The sequence below is a fragment of the Castanea sativa genome, chromosome 8 (assembly GCF_040712315.1).
Source record: "Castanea sativa cultivar Marrone di Chiusa Pesio chromosome 8, ASM4071231v1".
Classification (NCBI taxonomy): domain Eukaryota; kingdom Viridiplantae; phylum Streptophyta; class Magnoliopsida; order Fagales; family Fagaceae; genus Castanea; species Castanea sativa.
In genome coordinates, this window is record NC_134020.1 from 26,980,629 (window position 1) to 26,997,401 (window position 16,773).

General features: G+C 34.8%; 1 protein-coding gene across 1 annotated transcript; it reads left to right on the top strand.

Moving 5' to 3' along the window:
• The first annotated feature begins 5,899 nt into the window (after positions 1-5,899).
• Positions 5,900-16,523, top strand: LOC142607033 (factor of DNA methylation 4-like). The gene is made up of 8 exons (XM_075778443.1): positions 5,900-6,204; positions 6,982-8,055; positions 8,165-8,346; positions 9,199-9,267; positions 9,375-9,662; positions 10,925-11,137; positions 11,240-11,472; positions 16,167-16,523. Exons 2-7 carry the CDS (start codon positions 6,990-6,992, stop codon positions 11,468-11,470), a joined length of 2,049 nt encoding a protein of 682 aa, XP_075634558.1. The 5' UTR covers positions 5,900-6,204; positions 6,982-6,989; the 3' UTR covers positions 11,471-11,472; positions 16,167-16,523.
• The last annotated feature ends 250 nt before the right edge of the window (positions 16,524-16,773 follow it).

Here is a 16,773-nt window from a genome sequence, read left to right on the forward strand (position 1 = left end):
CTTGAGTATGGCTATCCCCTGGGTATTCTGTATGGACGCTTCCCTCACGATCCCTATGACGTTCAAGACGTTCGAAATGATCTTCCGGTTTTGATCCTTGTGACTCTGCATGGTGAGAGCCTAAGCCTGCCATAATATCTCTACTACTTCCAGACTAGATTTCCCACGAGACGGCGCCAATTGTAAGTGCACAATTGCACCCGGACCCAAGAACAGTTATGGGCTCGTGCCCAATGAGCCTTAAACAATGAAAATTTGTAGAGAGTGGGCTTGAAACCCAGTTAGAAGTGAGTGAAGATTAAATGACAAACTAAAGATTGCCAGTATTAGGAAACAGCAAAGAGTAATGTAAATAGGTCTCCTCGGACGTAAGCCGAGAGCTGTTCTTATATTATCTCTCTCTCTTTGTCTTTTTTTCTTTTTAGGTTACAAAAAGTTCCGTCCTCATTTCTGTTCTAGGTCTTTCCTTAAATACTCTTCTTCTTAATACTTTATACACGTGTTGCCCCCAACTCCTCCCTTAGTATAGATATTTCTTTTCTTAGTGCCTTTGAACAGTAACTAGAAGTTTCCCTTCCACTCGTTTAAGTGTCACCTCCCCATTAATGCGGCCAGGGTGGTAGGTGCAGGGTCTTTAATGTGGAGGTAGCAGCCTTTGTCTTTGACATTTCTTCAACACTGGTGCTTCTGGGGCATTCAAGGGTTCACCCCTTTTAACCATTGGTCTTGACCGTGTCATTCCCTAACCTGTACCATGAAGTCCCGGGTTCTCTGGTGTCAGTCCGAGGGTAAGTTCACCCTCGGCTGGGTCCTCGGACCCTCGGCGCATGGGCCGACCCATAGTATTAACAATTTCCAAACCCAGGGTCAGGTCGGCCCTCCTTAACACGGCCCAAAAGGCCCATGTTCCCATCAGGATCTTTTTACCCCCCACAGTGTTAGGTTCAAATTTGAATAAATAATAACTAACCACCTATAATTTGTTGTGAAAATGTTATAAAAATAACATATCTTTTTTTTCATCCTTGAAAGTAATGAGGTTATATTTTCGTCTTTAAAACTTAAATTTTCAACATTGTCATCTCGTCAACTCTTGTTAATTTTTTTCTAATGTGTTCAAAAAATAGAATGTGAAAATATTTCGGAGACAAAATTATAAACATATCTATGTTCCTTTCCTCCCTAAAGTATGGTTCTCGTTTGTTTCAAATTAAAATTAATTTTTCGGAAATTTTTTTCCTCAATTTGTGTCACTTGGGACACTGAAATTAAATATTAACGGTAGATTCAACACTAAAAGTGTTTATATTTAAGAAATACATGCCAAGTTGATAACTAAGAGCATCTACATCAGTGGATGCATAAATGTGCATAAATGTGCGAAATGGAAAAAAGTTATTAATTTTATATATTTTGCGCAAAAAAACACCCACATCAGTGGATGTAAACTCGTTTATAAAATGCAAGCTGCTATAGTACCGTGTAAATTTACACGGGTACTGTAGCATGTGTATTTAATTTCTTAATAGTTTTTTCTCTCTCCTCTTTGTACTGACTCTCACCTCCCTTTGTTTCTCATTTCATCAGACTCAGACGCACTTAGCTTCCACCGATCACTGAGGAGCAAGTCGAGTCCGTCGCCTACAAGATTGAGCAAGCTGAGTCGCCAGACGAGTCCATCGCCTACAACACAAACGGAGTTCTCCGACGGAGAAACCTGAGGCTTTGTTCTGAGCGTCGAGGAGCAGAAATTAGGACACCACGTTGATGAAGACGAAAACTTAGACGCCGAGGAGGAGCTCTCATATTCTCTCATCTCATCAATCTTTGGATTTTTTTGTTTTTTTTTACTGGGTTTGTTTTTTTTATTGGTTTTCTTTAGGATTCCGGTGTGATTGGAGGCTGGAGGCGTCGATCTTGAGAGAGATGGTGGCTGATGACGGTGGTTGTGTGGGTTGTGTTGGATTTTTTTGGTTTTTTTTTACTGGGTTTGTTTTTTTTTTTACTGGTTTTCTTTGGGATTCTGGTGTGATTGGAAGCCGAAGGCGTCGATGGTGGCTGATGACAGTGGTTGTGCCGGGTTGTGTTAGGCTATGAGAGAGATGAAAGTGGGAAGGAAATGAATATTTTATTTGCATAAATGTGTATAATAGACAAACTGATGTGAGTGTTTTGTAAAAGTGAGTGTGTAAAATAGAAAAAGTAGGTTTTTTCGTGTAAAATAGAAGGAAATTTTCCATGAACTGATGCAAATGCTCTAATATCTTTAGAATTTTAATATACATTATAAAAAATCTAACATCTTATTAAACAAATCTACATTGAAGATGAGTCAATAGAAAAATTTAAATTTTTGGTGAACGAGTCAAGTTGGATTTGGTCGCAATTGAGTCTGTGTTAAAATGGGTCAAGCTATAAGGGGTTGCTATTACTCTTACCTTTTTTTTTTTTTTTTAATGCAAGTTTAGACAGGTTAACAAATTCGGGTCAATTTTGCTAAGTCTAGCTATCTTTGTCATTTTGAAGATTTAGGGATATTTTTGTCATTTTGAATGTTGTTAGGGGCTATTTTGATTATTTTTAACTCTTAAGGACTATTTTGATCATATTAGAGTGTATTTAGATACCACAAGTACTCACACCCCACAAGAGAGAACTTATTGTTGAAAACTAAAAATTAAAAACACTGTAGCAAAATAATTTTTAAATGTGTGGATAGTACCATGAGACCCATTTTTAATGAAAAAGTTGCTGAAAAGTACATGAACAGTGCATGAATAGTCCTTGAACAGTGCATGAATAGTGCTTGCACAGTGTGAACAATGCGTGCACAGTGACTTGTCCCCTAAAGATGTAATGCGCAGCAGGGAAAAAAAAAAAAAAAACTAAAAACGCAAACGCGTAGACACGGACGTAGAACCAAACAGATACTAGATTAGAGTAAAATTTTTATCTTGTATAAAAAAAAAAAGCATTTAGATGATATTATTTTTATTAATTTATTTGATTTTTTATGTAAAAGTTTAGTTGTACTTTTAAAAAGCAATTATTTGAAGAGTCATACAATCCAGTTTAAGATGAAAATAAGCTAAACTACCTTTTCCCTAAGCTATGTACCTACTTAACAAAATATAGGCTAAATGCAAATTACACCCCTAAAATTTTGAAAGGGTTTAGATTTTACACTCTAAAATTTCAAAATTTGGATTTTATTTTTACCCCCTGAAGTTCTATTCTGTTTGTATCAACAGCTCATTTATCCATATCTTTCGTTAAATGTCACATAAGCTTGGAATGTTTGTTTAGTTTGTCCAATAAAATGATGCCACATCATTTTTTTTAGCCTTAAAATATTTTAACAATAAGACATGGCATGACACTTAACTAAAAAAATATGGAGGGAGGGACTATAAATACAAACTAAATAAAACTTCAAGGGTAAATTCTAAATTTTGATTCTTTAGAGTGTAAAATTCAAACACCCCTAAACTTTAGGGTATAGTTTGCAATTTAGCCCCCTCCCCCAACACACACACACCCCAATATAAGCTGAACTATATAAGCCATTTAGGAGTAATTTTATCATTTTTTTTAAAAAAATTACTAGTAATCTCTGTTATAAAAGACAAATATATTTTAAAAATAATATCCAAACTTTAGTTAGTCACTTGAAACTTTACTATAATTTTATCTATATTAATATTAAATTATTGAGATACAAACATAAGGGTGGTACGTAATAGTATTTAAATTTGATAATATTAATAAAAAAAATTATGATAAATGATCAAAATGATTAAAATAAGATTCTCAAAATTTGTTGAAATAGAAATTTAGTTGGATTAGCCAGTAGAGTTTTAGCTAAACTGAACTATAATTAGAGTAGAATTTGGAATTTAACCATTTGCCACCCATACTTGAATCAAATCAAGCTTTCATCAACAAGAATTTTAGTTAGATTAGCTAGTAGAGTTTTAACTAATCTGAACTATAATTAGAGTATAATTTTGAATTTAACCATTTGCCACCCCTACTTGAATCAAATCATGCTTTCATCAACAAGATATCATCAACACCTTAACATCAAATCATATATTTAAAAATAAACACAATTTTGATCCTAAAAAAACATAATTAATCGAATTATTAGAAAAAATTAACATAATTAGATGCATATTAAAATTCTTGTAATACTACTTATGATCATTTTTATTCTAATTTTTAATGATATAGAATATGTGGTGATTTTGGTTAAGTAGATGATTTTTTATTTTTATAGTTCATTAATATTGAACTCTTAAGCTATGTTTGGTAATTGTTTTTATTTCTATTTTCAATTTCTTGCTTTTAGGAAAAAAAAAATCTTGTGTTTACAAAGTGGAAAACATGTTTGGTTAGTTGAAAAGAAAAAATAATTTTCTAAGAATAAAAACAAAAAATTAGTTTGGTAACTATTTTTGAGAATGTTTAATTTTTTTTTTTTTTTAAAGTATTCACAATATTTTGTCTATTCTCTCCAATTGTTAACCTTATCTAATACTCCTAAAGGATTGTTAAACTCAGGTGCTTTAGAAATAGCATTAAATTCATAGCCTAAAACTCAAATAGCATTCACCCTAGAGGGATTTGAAATTCTAATGCTTTGCATATAGCATTCAACTCATAACAAGAACTTAAAATTGGAAATTTGAAACTACCGTAAGAAAATAGGCTTTTAAATGTTACAAAGACAATCAATGACTACAGTTTATACGAAGGCATCAATAATGCCATGATTCACTAACATCAAACATATCAATGATGCTAATTATTTGTCAACATTAATTATGCAAATCTGATCCCTTTAAGTTTCCATAGTTTCAATAGCTTGATTAGTTAAGTCAATAGTGTGTGATGGCTCGCACAAGTTATTTCTAATTTCATTGTCAACAATAAAGTCATCAACATTGAATTGAGTAGACAAATGATCATTTCTTGTTGCCATTTGAATGAAGTTATAAATTGTGCAATAGGATCTTACTACCAAAGTTATGAATATTGTTTCAGTGCCTATTTTGGTTTATCTATTGGAATAAAATATTTTAGTACCAGTCTATTTAGGTATACTATTTCAAGGTTACCGCTATTAATTGTGTTATATATATATATATAATTTTGTTATTATATATTATTGGTCAAAAGCCATATAATTTATTAAAAACCTTAAAAATTATAAACTGGAAAGAAAAACCATTTTCTATTTTCCGATGGTTTCAATTTATTGAGCATTTTTTTGGTTGCTAGAAATTGAAAATGATCATTGAAAACAAAGAATTGAGAAAAAAAAAAGTTATGAAACACACCCTTAATATTTTGCACTCATTAATAACATGATACAAAGATTAAAAAAAATTTTAAATGAACACGACAAAAAATTATATCACAATTAGAATTAATTTAATTTTCTATGGAAAACAATTATTCTTGAAGCGTTCGTCACAAGTTTTTAATATTAAAAAAGAAAAAAGAAGAAGTGAAGTGGGATGATAGATCTTTGAAGTCAAGGTCCTTTCATGCCAAATGGCAAGACCCAAATCCTCCATTGTCCAACTTCCACGTGTAAATCTTCGTACCCGGGGGCCCCACACGATCAGTGCACAAGACCCGGACCCCACAAGATACGTCGCCGTCACCACTATCTGAAACCACTCCACTACTCCCAAAACCGATACTCGCTTGCTTATAGTTAGTTATATCCCAACACTACCCTTTAACTTCAACATCTTCAATACATCTTACCCCCAAAACTTCAGACAAAACCACAGAAATGCCATCGAATCAACCGCGAGTACATTCCCTCATCCCCCACTCGCGCTAATTTTCATTTCCCTTCGTAAACAAAGCTGCGAAAAAAAAAAGAAGAGAGAATCAAGGATGGGGTTGTTATGGAAAGACGAAGAATTTATAGTGCGTGTTTGCAGAGCTCTCTCTCTTCGAACCCTTTCTCAATTTACACACTAAAGATTAAACTCTAAAGCCTCTCTCAAAAACTCTGAGAAATTCTGAGTCTTCTAGAAATCTCTGGGCCATTTGGCATTGTAGACGACGAAGAGCCTTTCCACGGCGTCGTTTCGTCGTCTCAGTCTGTTACCCTCGCAAATTGTTTTTTATTGCTTAAAAAGCGTTTGGGGAAAACGATTAGGGTTCCAGAAAACTTGTTCTAAGGTAACAACGATACACAAAAATAAGTTCTTTTATATGTATATACATTTATGTGATGTATGGATGGATGTTTGTGCTCTGTTTGGTTGATATGAAAATGTGATGAAAGAGAGAGAAAATGAGCTGTTAAATATGAGTTTGACGTGATTTTTTCTTTTTCTTTTTCAGTTTCTTTTTACTAGGTTAAAGGTTTTGATTGTTGGTGCATTGTTTGGTTGCTGAGAAAATGTAGGAGAATAATAAAAGAAATGGAAACGCTTTGGATTATTACACAAATGCTCAGCTAGCATGTAGTGATTGGTATATAATAAAACTGAACTCAGTTGTTGGCCAATGTGAAAATGATATTGTATTGATCGTAACTTGTCACTTCATTAAGTTGTGAAAATATTTGATGTGTCACTATCATTGCTCTTGTTTTTTATTAGCCAATGACCTACTAGATGCACGGACCCGAGTTCTGGATGCTATAACTGTTTTTTTTTTTTTTAGCTGATCTAAATTACATAGAATTGGTGACATTGAGAAGTGGGTAGCATGTGTAAGTTATCAATTTCAGTCAAGGGTTATAGTTATTTGGTTATATTGGAAGCAGAACAGTGTGTAACATGATAGTTTGGACAACCATTGAAGAATCATCACTTATAGAAACAGAGAACTGAAATAAAGAATACTTTCTTTCTTTTGAAATTGATTTGTTTTTAAATCTTAATTGCATTGTTGTTTGATTAGGAAAGATTGGAAATAAAATCTGACTGTTTGATTTTTGTTGTGTTTCAGGTTTGAAAATGTCTTCCAGTTCAGAAGAAGATATTAGTGAGAAGAATTTGAAGGACTATGAGTATGAGCAGTATAGTGATTTGAAGAAAGGAAGAATTAAGGTTAAATATTCTAGTACAGTATATAGATGCCCATACTGCCCTGGGAAGAGGAAGCAAGACTACTACTATAAAGATCTTCTCCGACATGCTTCTAGTTTTGGTAGATCAACGAGTAGGGGCGTAAAAGAGAGAGCAAAGCACTTAGCTTTAGAGAGGTATATGAAAAGGTATCTCGATGGGCAGGGTTATTCAGAACCTGCCAAAAAATCTGAATGTACCTCAATGCCTGATGGTGATAAGAAGTTTGCACGTTCTAGGAGGCCTCTTGATGTGCCAGTTCAGTTAGAACATTCTAAAAATTCTGAATCTACCTCCATGCCTGATGGTGATCATCCAAGGAGGCATCATGATGTTCAGGGTCATTCAGAACCCTCCAAAAAATCTGAACGTCGCCTTTTAGCTGATGGAGATCAAGAGTTTGTGTATCCTTGGATGGGCATTGTTGCAAACATTCAAACTGAATGGAAGGAAGGAAAAAAAGTTGCTGAGAGTGGCTCGAAACTCAGGGATGAGTTTTTGAGAAAGGGGTTTAATCCTCTGAAGGTTTTTCCCTTATGGGGTTATAGGGGTCACACAGGTTTTGCCATAGTAGAGTTTAAGAATGATTGGGCTGGTTTCAACAATGCTATGTCATTTGAGAAGAGTTTTGAAGTTGAGCATTGTGGGAAAAGGGACTACTATGGACACGAAAATCCAGGAAATAAGCTGTATGGATGGGTGGCCCGAAGTGATGATTATAACTCAAGAGGTTTTATTGGTGACCATCTAAAAAAGAATGCTGATTTGAAAACCATTTCTGCCAAAGAAGCAGAAGATCAACGGAAGGCATCAAAACTTGTCTCGAACTTGACAAATACGCTTACGAGCAAGAGTTTGCACCTTGAAGAGATGAAGAACAAATATCTTGAGACCAATGCATCTCTAAACAAATTGATGACGGCTAAGGATACAATGCTTAAGAAGTTCAATGAACGTATGCTCAAATTTCACATTTTTCCTGAAGTGAATTTACTTTGTTCTGTATGTTTTTCAACTACCATGCTTTACAATAACTAACTTTAAGTTTCAATTTATGTTGTCAGAGATAAGAATGGTGCAGCAGAAATCACATAATCATTTTGCACAGATCTCCTTGGAGCATCAGAAGAGTACACAGCGTTTAGAAGAACAAATGAAAAGACTTGAGCAGCGTGAGAAGGAGTTGCAGCAACGTGAGGCTCAGAATGAAACTGAGAGAAGGGAGCTTCATGATGAGAAAAAAATGGTAATTTATATCTTTCCATATTAAGATTGTTAAGTCTTAATAGATTGATAATCTTAGCTGGAAAACCTTTTTTTTTTCACTGAAGCATGAAAAATCAATTGACAAAAAAAGTTATTTTGAAATAGATGATGCACTGTTTGGGGATTTAAAAAATGTGTCATTGGCATCCTTAGCTGGACTGTATTTCATTCATTCAGAATTCTCTAGATAAAATGTTTTTGCATTGCTAGCAGTGAAGTCAGATATTAGTAATTAGAATTAAAAATCTAAGAATTTTGGACCTTTGAAGGTTCCTTCTCTGTCCTTCTCCTGTGATATTTCATAATTTAAAGTTACATACGTATCAATGAACCATTTGCAATGTTGGTACTGGCTTGGTCTTAGTTAAAAGGCACCATAAGGTGGTAAATATTTTGACATCCTTCTTAAGGTTGATAACGATGATGCAAACAAAAGTTTCAATGGGCTCTGGTACCAATATTTATTGAAATTTTAGATATTCATCACTAAATAAGTTCTTTTTCATGAGGTCTAGAAGGGTTCTTGAATAAGGTTTGATATATAGGCAATCACACATAGGTTTTTCTAAGCAATCACACTTAGGTTGGAGAGAGCAATCACACCTAGGTAGGAGAGAGCGATCACACCCTCAAAGCTTAATATAAGCTTATGATATTTTATTAAGGTCAATCTCACTGTCAATGTAATTGACTACAATGAAGCCTTTGTATAGGCTATTGCTAAATCCTTTATTGGAAGGACTAGTACTCTAAATATCCTATTCCTGGAAATACTAGGGGGAAATTCTAAACATTTTATGAAATGCACCAACATCAGTTTTTGCCTTTTCAGGTTGAAAGGGCTACCTTAGAGCAAAAATATGCTGATGAAAAAGTGTTAAAGTTGGCAGAGGAACAAAAGGTGTGTTTTCCATTCTTTCTCTTGAGCTGGATCTTAGAGAAAAATATTAAAAAGTGTATCAATTATAGAACTTGCATTATTTATTTGTGTTTGATTGGCAATTGCAGATAGAAAAGGAGAAGCTTCACAGCAAAATTATTGAACTGGAAAAGAAACTTGATGCTAGACAAGCACTAGAGTTGGAGATCGAGCGGATGAGAGGGGCTTTACACGTGATGAAGCATATGGGTGAAGATGGGGATATGGAGGTGAAAAAAAATATGGATGCAATTAAAGAAGATTTGAAGGAGAAGGAAGAAGAATTGGAAAGCATGGAACAACTTCAGCAAGCTCTTATCGTCAAGGAGCGCAAAAGTAATGATGAACTACAAGAGGCTCGCAAAGAATTAATATCAGTAAGCGTTTGTCTTTCAACTCTAATGTATTCATTCTAATGGATTGGTTTGCTAGTGGGTTATCAATAGCCATTTTAGGACAATATGCCGTAGCAATACATTGTTATTTGAGGGTTTGAAACACCATACTGAGAATGACATAAATTAACTCTCCCAAAGAGAGAGAGAGAGAGAGAGAGAGAGAGAGGATCTCACTTTATGTAATGTTTAACCAATACATGAGGTGGGGAATATGGACTTAGTGTATATGAAATTTAAAAAAATGTTCTGAATGAGAAACACAGATGAAATTGTAGGAAAAGATATAATATTTTAAAATTTTAACATGTCAGTTTTGACAAAAAAAATTCTTTCAATCATATTCTGATGCAGAGTGATTCCGTTGATCTTTTGTGACCCAATCTTCAATCTTAAGTTGATGAAACATGCTTAGGGAAAAGCTTTCCGCTTATAGAAAACTTTCTAGAACAAGAAAATATAAAGATACAAAAGGTTATTTAAAGGAGTACCATAACCCTATTAATTTCATTTGAAGGGGACAGCCGTCTTCTTCTTCTTCTTCTTCTTCTTCTTAGGGCAGGAGGGCGATTAGTTTGTGGACAACCTTGCCTAGGCCTGATCATAGCAGCATCTACTGTTGAGGAATCAATAGCTGAAAGGCCTAGACAGGAGAATGGGAGAGGGGGTAGTCTTATTCTTTCCTTCTAAGCCTTCTTTGATGCAACTTGAAATCCCAGCTATAAATTGGACATTACAATTTCAATATGGAAATATTGGGGAAACTAAAGTGTGTCAAATATTGTAATTTATTTTATTTTCTTATAATGGCTTCTCCTGCTCTTTGCACCTATTCATAAGTAAATAACTTGCATATGCACAGCAAATGCTATTAGGTTCAATATGCTAGATAATATGAAATGAGCTACACTTTATATGCACATCCTGCACGAAGACAAAAGAATCAGTAAATGATCTCTGTCAGTTATATATATATATATATATATATATATATATATATATATATATATATATATATATATATATATATATATATATATGTATATAATGATGAACAAGCAATCTTCCTTATAAGCATAGTTCATTGTCTGGCTGCACTATTATCTGTTCAATTTCGGATATACGGATAGGGCAGTTATTTACTTAAGAACTTTGTTAGATATCTTGTCCTTAAATTATGCTTTTAATCCAACGTGAAAATGCTTGTATACTTTGGTTGGAAGTATAATTTCGTTGTTTCACAGGGAATGAGGGAAGTGTCAACCCGTGCTTTTATTGGCATCAAGAGAATGGGAGAGCTTGACAATAAGCCATTTCTCACTGCAATGAAGAGAAAAGCTTCTAATGAAGAAGCAGCTCAGAAAGCAATAGAACTGTGTTCACAATGGGAGGATTATCTTAGGGATCCAAACTGGCACCCCTTTAAGATAATCACAGATAAAGAAGGAAATAGTAAGGTATGCCTATACTGAAAATATGTGCCTTAAGTTATTCTAAATTCTAAGGTATCCAATATTTTTTGTATACTTTCTAATGGTATATTGGATATGGGTTTACAGCAAGAAATCAATGAAGAAGATGAAAGAATGAAGAGTTTGAAGAATGATGGTGATGATGAAGTTTATGAGGCCGTCAAAGTAGCCTTGATGGAGATGAATGAATACAATCCGAGTGGTCGGTACATAATACAAGAGCTATGGAATTTTAAAGAAGGAAGGAAGGCGACATTGAAAGAAGGAGTCTTGCATGTACTAAATAAGTGGAAATCTCTTAAACGAAAGAGACGCTGAAGGTGCGTATCTTAATTGTTACATTGGGCTTTTTTTTTAGGTTGCATAGAACGAGTTAAATATTTTACTACAAGAAAAGGTACATAACCATATTCTCAATTATTACTTACATATTACAAGCCAGATACAAACTTAGACTTAACCATACAGACATAACACTTAGTAACACCTAGTAACTTAGTACGGACCACATATCCACTTCAAAACAACTATATCATTTATGTAAGTGGCAGCCCTCATCCTATCCCACATGTAGGTAATAAACAAAAAGGTGGGGGTATGTGTCATATAGCACTTCCCTCTGGATTTGTTTTTTCCCTTTCTCTGCTAGTGCATCTGTCACCCTGTTATCTTCACTGTAGACATTTTTAAGCAAGTGGGGCTGAGTTCCCACTTGAACCAGGTACCTGCAATCACAAATTAAGTTTGTGAGTAATGGTGGTTGATTACTATCATCAGTGAGTAGCCAGTTATAGGCCAATTGGGAGTCTGTTTCCACAATGAGGTGATTGAATCCCTTATTTTGAGCTAGTTGGAGTCCAAATCGTATTGTCCACAATTCTGCCACAATGCTTGTTGTTGTGCCTATATATAACGAAAACCCAAGCACCCAATTTCCGTATTCATCTCTAAAAATCCCACCAGCTCCAGAAGGGCCAGGACAGCCCTCTGCATGACTATCACCATCAGTATTGAGTTTTACATAATTCTGTGGGAGAGAGGACCATGCTATTAGTTGCCCTTGTCTGGAATAGTGTCTTGTTTTAATGCCACTGAGATAGGTGAATTTAATTGCATGATTGTGAGCAATTAGTATGTCTAGTGGTTTTGACTCCAGAATATAATATTAGCTAATACCTATCAAAAATATATATATTAAATGGTTGCTGGCTATCCAAATTGACCACGTTTTGAAAGCAAATATGGTTGCCCAGGTGATAGTGTACTTGGTTTTTTTTAATTCAGGTTTTGATGTATTTATTGTTCTATACTTGGTTGGAAAATTTTTTAAGTACTAGGTATAGTTAATGAATTCCAAACTTGTAAGGACCAAGTACAATCTTGCAAAACATGTAGAGGTGTTTCTAATAGTGAACATCTAGGACATTGATCATTGGGTTCCCGGTTATGAACTAAACTATTGTTATGTATTTGGCTGTGCACGGCTTTCCAGAGGAATAATTTTATTTTGGGTGTGCATGGAGCTTTCCAAATATAGTTGAGAGCTAGCTGCCCTTCAGGTGTTTATAAGATTGTAGGGCGTGAAAAGCTGACTTAACTGTGCATTTGCCTTTCTCATTTGGTCAGATTTGGTGGTCTAGATAATGATTAGCTATTGGCATTGGAAAGGCTCTTATGATATTTTGGAGCCAAGATGGTCATTGGAATGATAGGGAAGTGAATTTCCACTGACCATGAGTGTTGTGTGTTTGTTCCATTGTGAGGAGTTGATCATGAATTGTTAAAGGGCCCTCAACGCTTTAAAGGCCCACAAGGTAGCCGATCATCACTCCAGAATTTGATATGTTCATCATTTCCCACTTTCCATTTAAGCCTCTGTTTTAAGAATTTTTGCCCAATTATGATGGATTGCTATGCATGTGAACAAGTTTGTGGTTTACTAGCTTCCAAAAAAATTGTGTTTGGGGAAATATTATTGTTTTAGAATGGAAGCCCATAACGAGTTGGGTTGATTCCATAATATACAAGCTAGATTAGTGAGGAAAGCCAAATTGGTGGTCTTCATAGGTCTAATACCAAGTCCACCCTTAGATTTGTGAAGATTTACTCGGTGCTAACTTATAAGATGGATCTTTTTACTTGTGAGTGTTTCCTCATAGGAAATTTTGGGTCATGGTATCCATTTTGTCTAGCACTGTTGTGGGGATAAGGGTTGTTTGCATTGTATATAAGGGAATGGATGTTGTAATTGATTTGATGAGAGTGAGACAACCAGCCATGGTAAGGTATTTGTTTTCCATCCTTGAAGTTGGGCTCTTATTTGGTCTACCAGATTAGATGAAATGAGCAGGCTTCTAAGGTGTTGTAAGAAGAGGTGTTCCAAGGCAATTTCCCATTTGATAGGTGATAGGAATCTCTACCGTATTGGCAATAGTATCTTTAATATGCATTGGAGTGTTTCGTGAAAAGAAAAGTTTAGATTTGGCTGTGTTAAAAATTTTGCCAGATGCCCAACTGAATTGGTAAAATATTTCAAATAGCTGACTACATTCAGAAGGTATGGCTTGGGCAAAAAGGAACATATGATCAGCAAATAGCACATGGTTGAAAATGAACCCTATGGAGTTTCTTTATGGAAGTACATTAGAGGTGGTTGGGGAATTCTCTCTCTAGGAAGCATTTCCGATGTTGTATCGCATAGCAAGGAATAAGGATGCATTTATGGCAGAATATTTGCGTTGGCATAATGAGATTGCGCACTGGGTTGTGCTTTTTGTTAGATCAATACAAGATTGGGAATTAGCAAGTTTGGAATCTTTCTTTTCTCTTCTTTATTCTTCTAAGATGGATGGGAATAAGGAAGATAAAGTTGTGTGGTTAGCTGTCCGGAGTAGTTCTTTTGAAGTGAAGTCGTTTTATTCAATGTTATCTAACAAAGGTCATCATCTCTTCCCTTGGAAAAGTATTGGGAAGGTGAAAGCTCTTATAAAGGTAGCTTTTTTCACTTGGACAGCTGCAAAGGGGAGGATTCTAACTTTGGATAGTTTGAGGAAGAGAAATATTTGTGTTGCTAACAGGTGTTGTATGTGTAAAAATGATTGGGAATCGATGGACCACCTGCTCATTCATTGTTCTTTTGCCTCTGGCTTATGGTCCTTTGTATTTAGCTTATTTGGTATTTCCTGGGTTATACCTAAAAAAGTGGTTGAGTTCCTCTCTTGTTGGCTTAGAGGTGTTGGGTGACATAGGACAGCATCTGTTTGGGGTGTTATTCCGCAGTTTATTACGTGGAACATATTGCGAGAATGAAATAAAAGAATCTTTGAAGGGGAGGAGTGTTCTATCATCGAGTTTAAGCAAATTCTCCTTCTGTCTTTGTTTGAATAGAGGACTGCTTTGAGTGGTCTTGACATACCCTCTGTTTTAGAATTTGTAGATTTTTGAAATTTTGGGTAGATTTTTGCTTTCCTTGTACATTTCCTGTGTACCAAGAAAGTGGTTGTCTCCTAATGCTAGTTGGCTTCAGATTCCTTGTATAGATAGCTTGGTCCATCATGAGTGAGACGGTTTAGACAAATAATAAATAAATATGGGGATAAAATATCTCCTTGTTTAGGCAATATCGGGCCTTCTTTACCATTCCATAAAATTTTCAAGGTAGTGGTAGTTACACAATTCATGATAAGATCAATAGTGGAAGGTGGAAACTTGTAGTATATTAGAGATTCATGTATAAAATGCCAGTTCAGTCTATCTCTATCATAAGCCTTGTCCAAGTCAATTTTGGTTGCAAAGCACCCTTGCTTTCCTTTCTTGTGTTGAAGATAGTGAATTAATTACTGAACTAGGACATAGCTATCACTTGTCTGTCTACCCAGGACATAGCCCAATTGGGCAGGTCCAGGGTGAATGAAATTATTAAGACAAGGTTTCAGTTGGGTCACCAGAATTTTGGCAATGAGTTTATATAGTGAATTACTTAAACTAATAGGATGAAAATGAGTAACAAGTTCGGGATTAGTATTTTTAGGAATCAAAATGATTCTAGTGTGAATCAAAGGCTGGGGGATAGTTTCAGTAATAAATATAATTTGGATGAATTTTGTAATATCTTCACCTATAATCTGCCAACTTGTTCGATAAAAATATGCATGAAACCCATCAGGTTCCGAAGCTTTAAAAGCTCCCATGCTAAATAACACCTGGTGGATTTCTTCTGGGAATGGAAGCTGGGCCAAGGATTTTTGAAAATCTGGTACCGCTAGAGATTCAAAGGACCATGGCTTTGGGTGTGTGAGGGTTGCACTAGTGTTATTCAGAGAGCTGAAAAGGTTTTGAAAGTGGTTATGAATGAGGTTAGAGAGTTGGGGCTCAACTAGCCACTGCCCATTGTCATCTTTAAGAGTAGTTACTTTATTTCGAGCTTTGGATTGGATGGTGGTTAGGTGAAAGTATTTTGTATTGGTGTCCCCATGAGAGAGCCAAGTAATCCTAGACTTCATATGCCAAATTCCTGGTATAACACCTGCTTATGATGTTGCATCAGTTCCTTCTCTAGTTGTGTAAGTGATTGGGAAAAACAGGTGGACAACACCGGTTGAATACCCTCAAGTCATGCTAGTATATGTCATTGGGGGAATGTTCAATATGAAGCATATAAGGGTATATATATATATATGAGGCATATGCAGGTTACACTGTAATGTAGTGCATTTGTTGAATTCTGTGTACTTATTCTAGTAGTTAATAAATGTAAGCACCAGATAGAAATCAAGGAAATATTGGATTGCTTAGTTGCTTCCGTTAGTATTATTTCGAAGCCATTTTCATGATTTCTATAAATTTTTTGGATTCCCTTATTTTGCAAGTTATCCATGCAAGAACATGGATACTGGTTGGCACAGATTGATCTTCTATTCAATAAATCTCGTTTTAGGTCATTATTTAATCCTCAAATGTATAGATTAGGAATTTTAGGTATTTCATGCTATTTTAATTCTAATTTATTTTTCAGGATTTGTGGCCGAAGAGTCCTTTTATTAAGGAAACATGGATGTGGTGCTTCAAGAGTTTAAACGATTTTGTATGCTTGGGTCAATGGTAGGCTATTGTTAGTGTTTTATCTAATGCATATCCGTAATCAGATGGAGTATAAGAAACTTTAGAATTTTCCTTTCGGTGATTTATGTCTTATGTGTATGAAAAGATAGAGAATGGACAGATCAGATCGGATGATGGTAGTTTTTATTGTTTTGCATTAGGTGTCGGAATATATTAGGATCAAGCTTCACAACTTTTAGGATATGTTACATCACCACTTGATAGCTTTTTCATTTAGAATAATATCATGGTAACTTTTCATTTAGAAAAATATCTCGAAAGTTTGTGTGTGTGTGTGTGTGTTTTTTTTGTTCATAAAAGACTCATTCTTTTAGGTTATGTTAACTATTATATTAATGAGATAGTTATTGATATATCTGATTATTTTGATATTTTGCAAGCATTTATGATATAAGGAGATAATGTGATATAAGGAGACAATGCAATCAAATAATGGCTTTGTTAAAGGCATGTTTAGAAAAAAGAAAAAAAAAAAAGAAGAAGAAGTTATATTATACAAG

What these genes read in the sequence shown, in the direction of transcription:
- LOC142607033 (XM_075778443.1), top strand. Translation starts at nt 6,990, where the DNA reads ATGTCTTCCAGTTCAGAAGAAGATATTAGTGAGAAGAATTTGAAGGAC. An exon ending in GCTTAAGAAGTTCAATGAAC is followed by an intron (nt 8,056 to 8,164) that starts GTATGCTCAAAT and finishes TTATGTTGTCAG; the next exon opens with AGATAAGAATGGTGCAGCAG. An exon ending in TTCATGATGAGAAAAAAATG is followed by an intron (nt 8,347 to 9,198) that starts GTAATTTATATC and finishes TTGCCTTTTCAG; the next exon opens with GTTGAAAGGGCTACCTTAGA.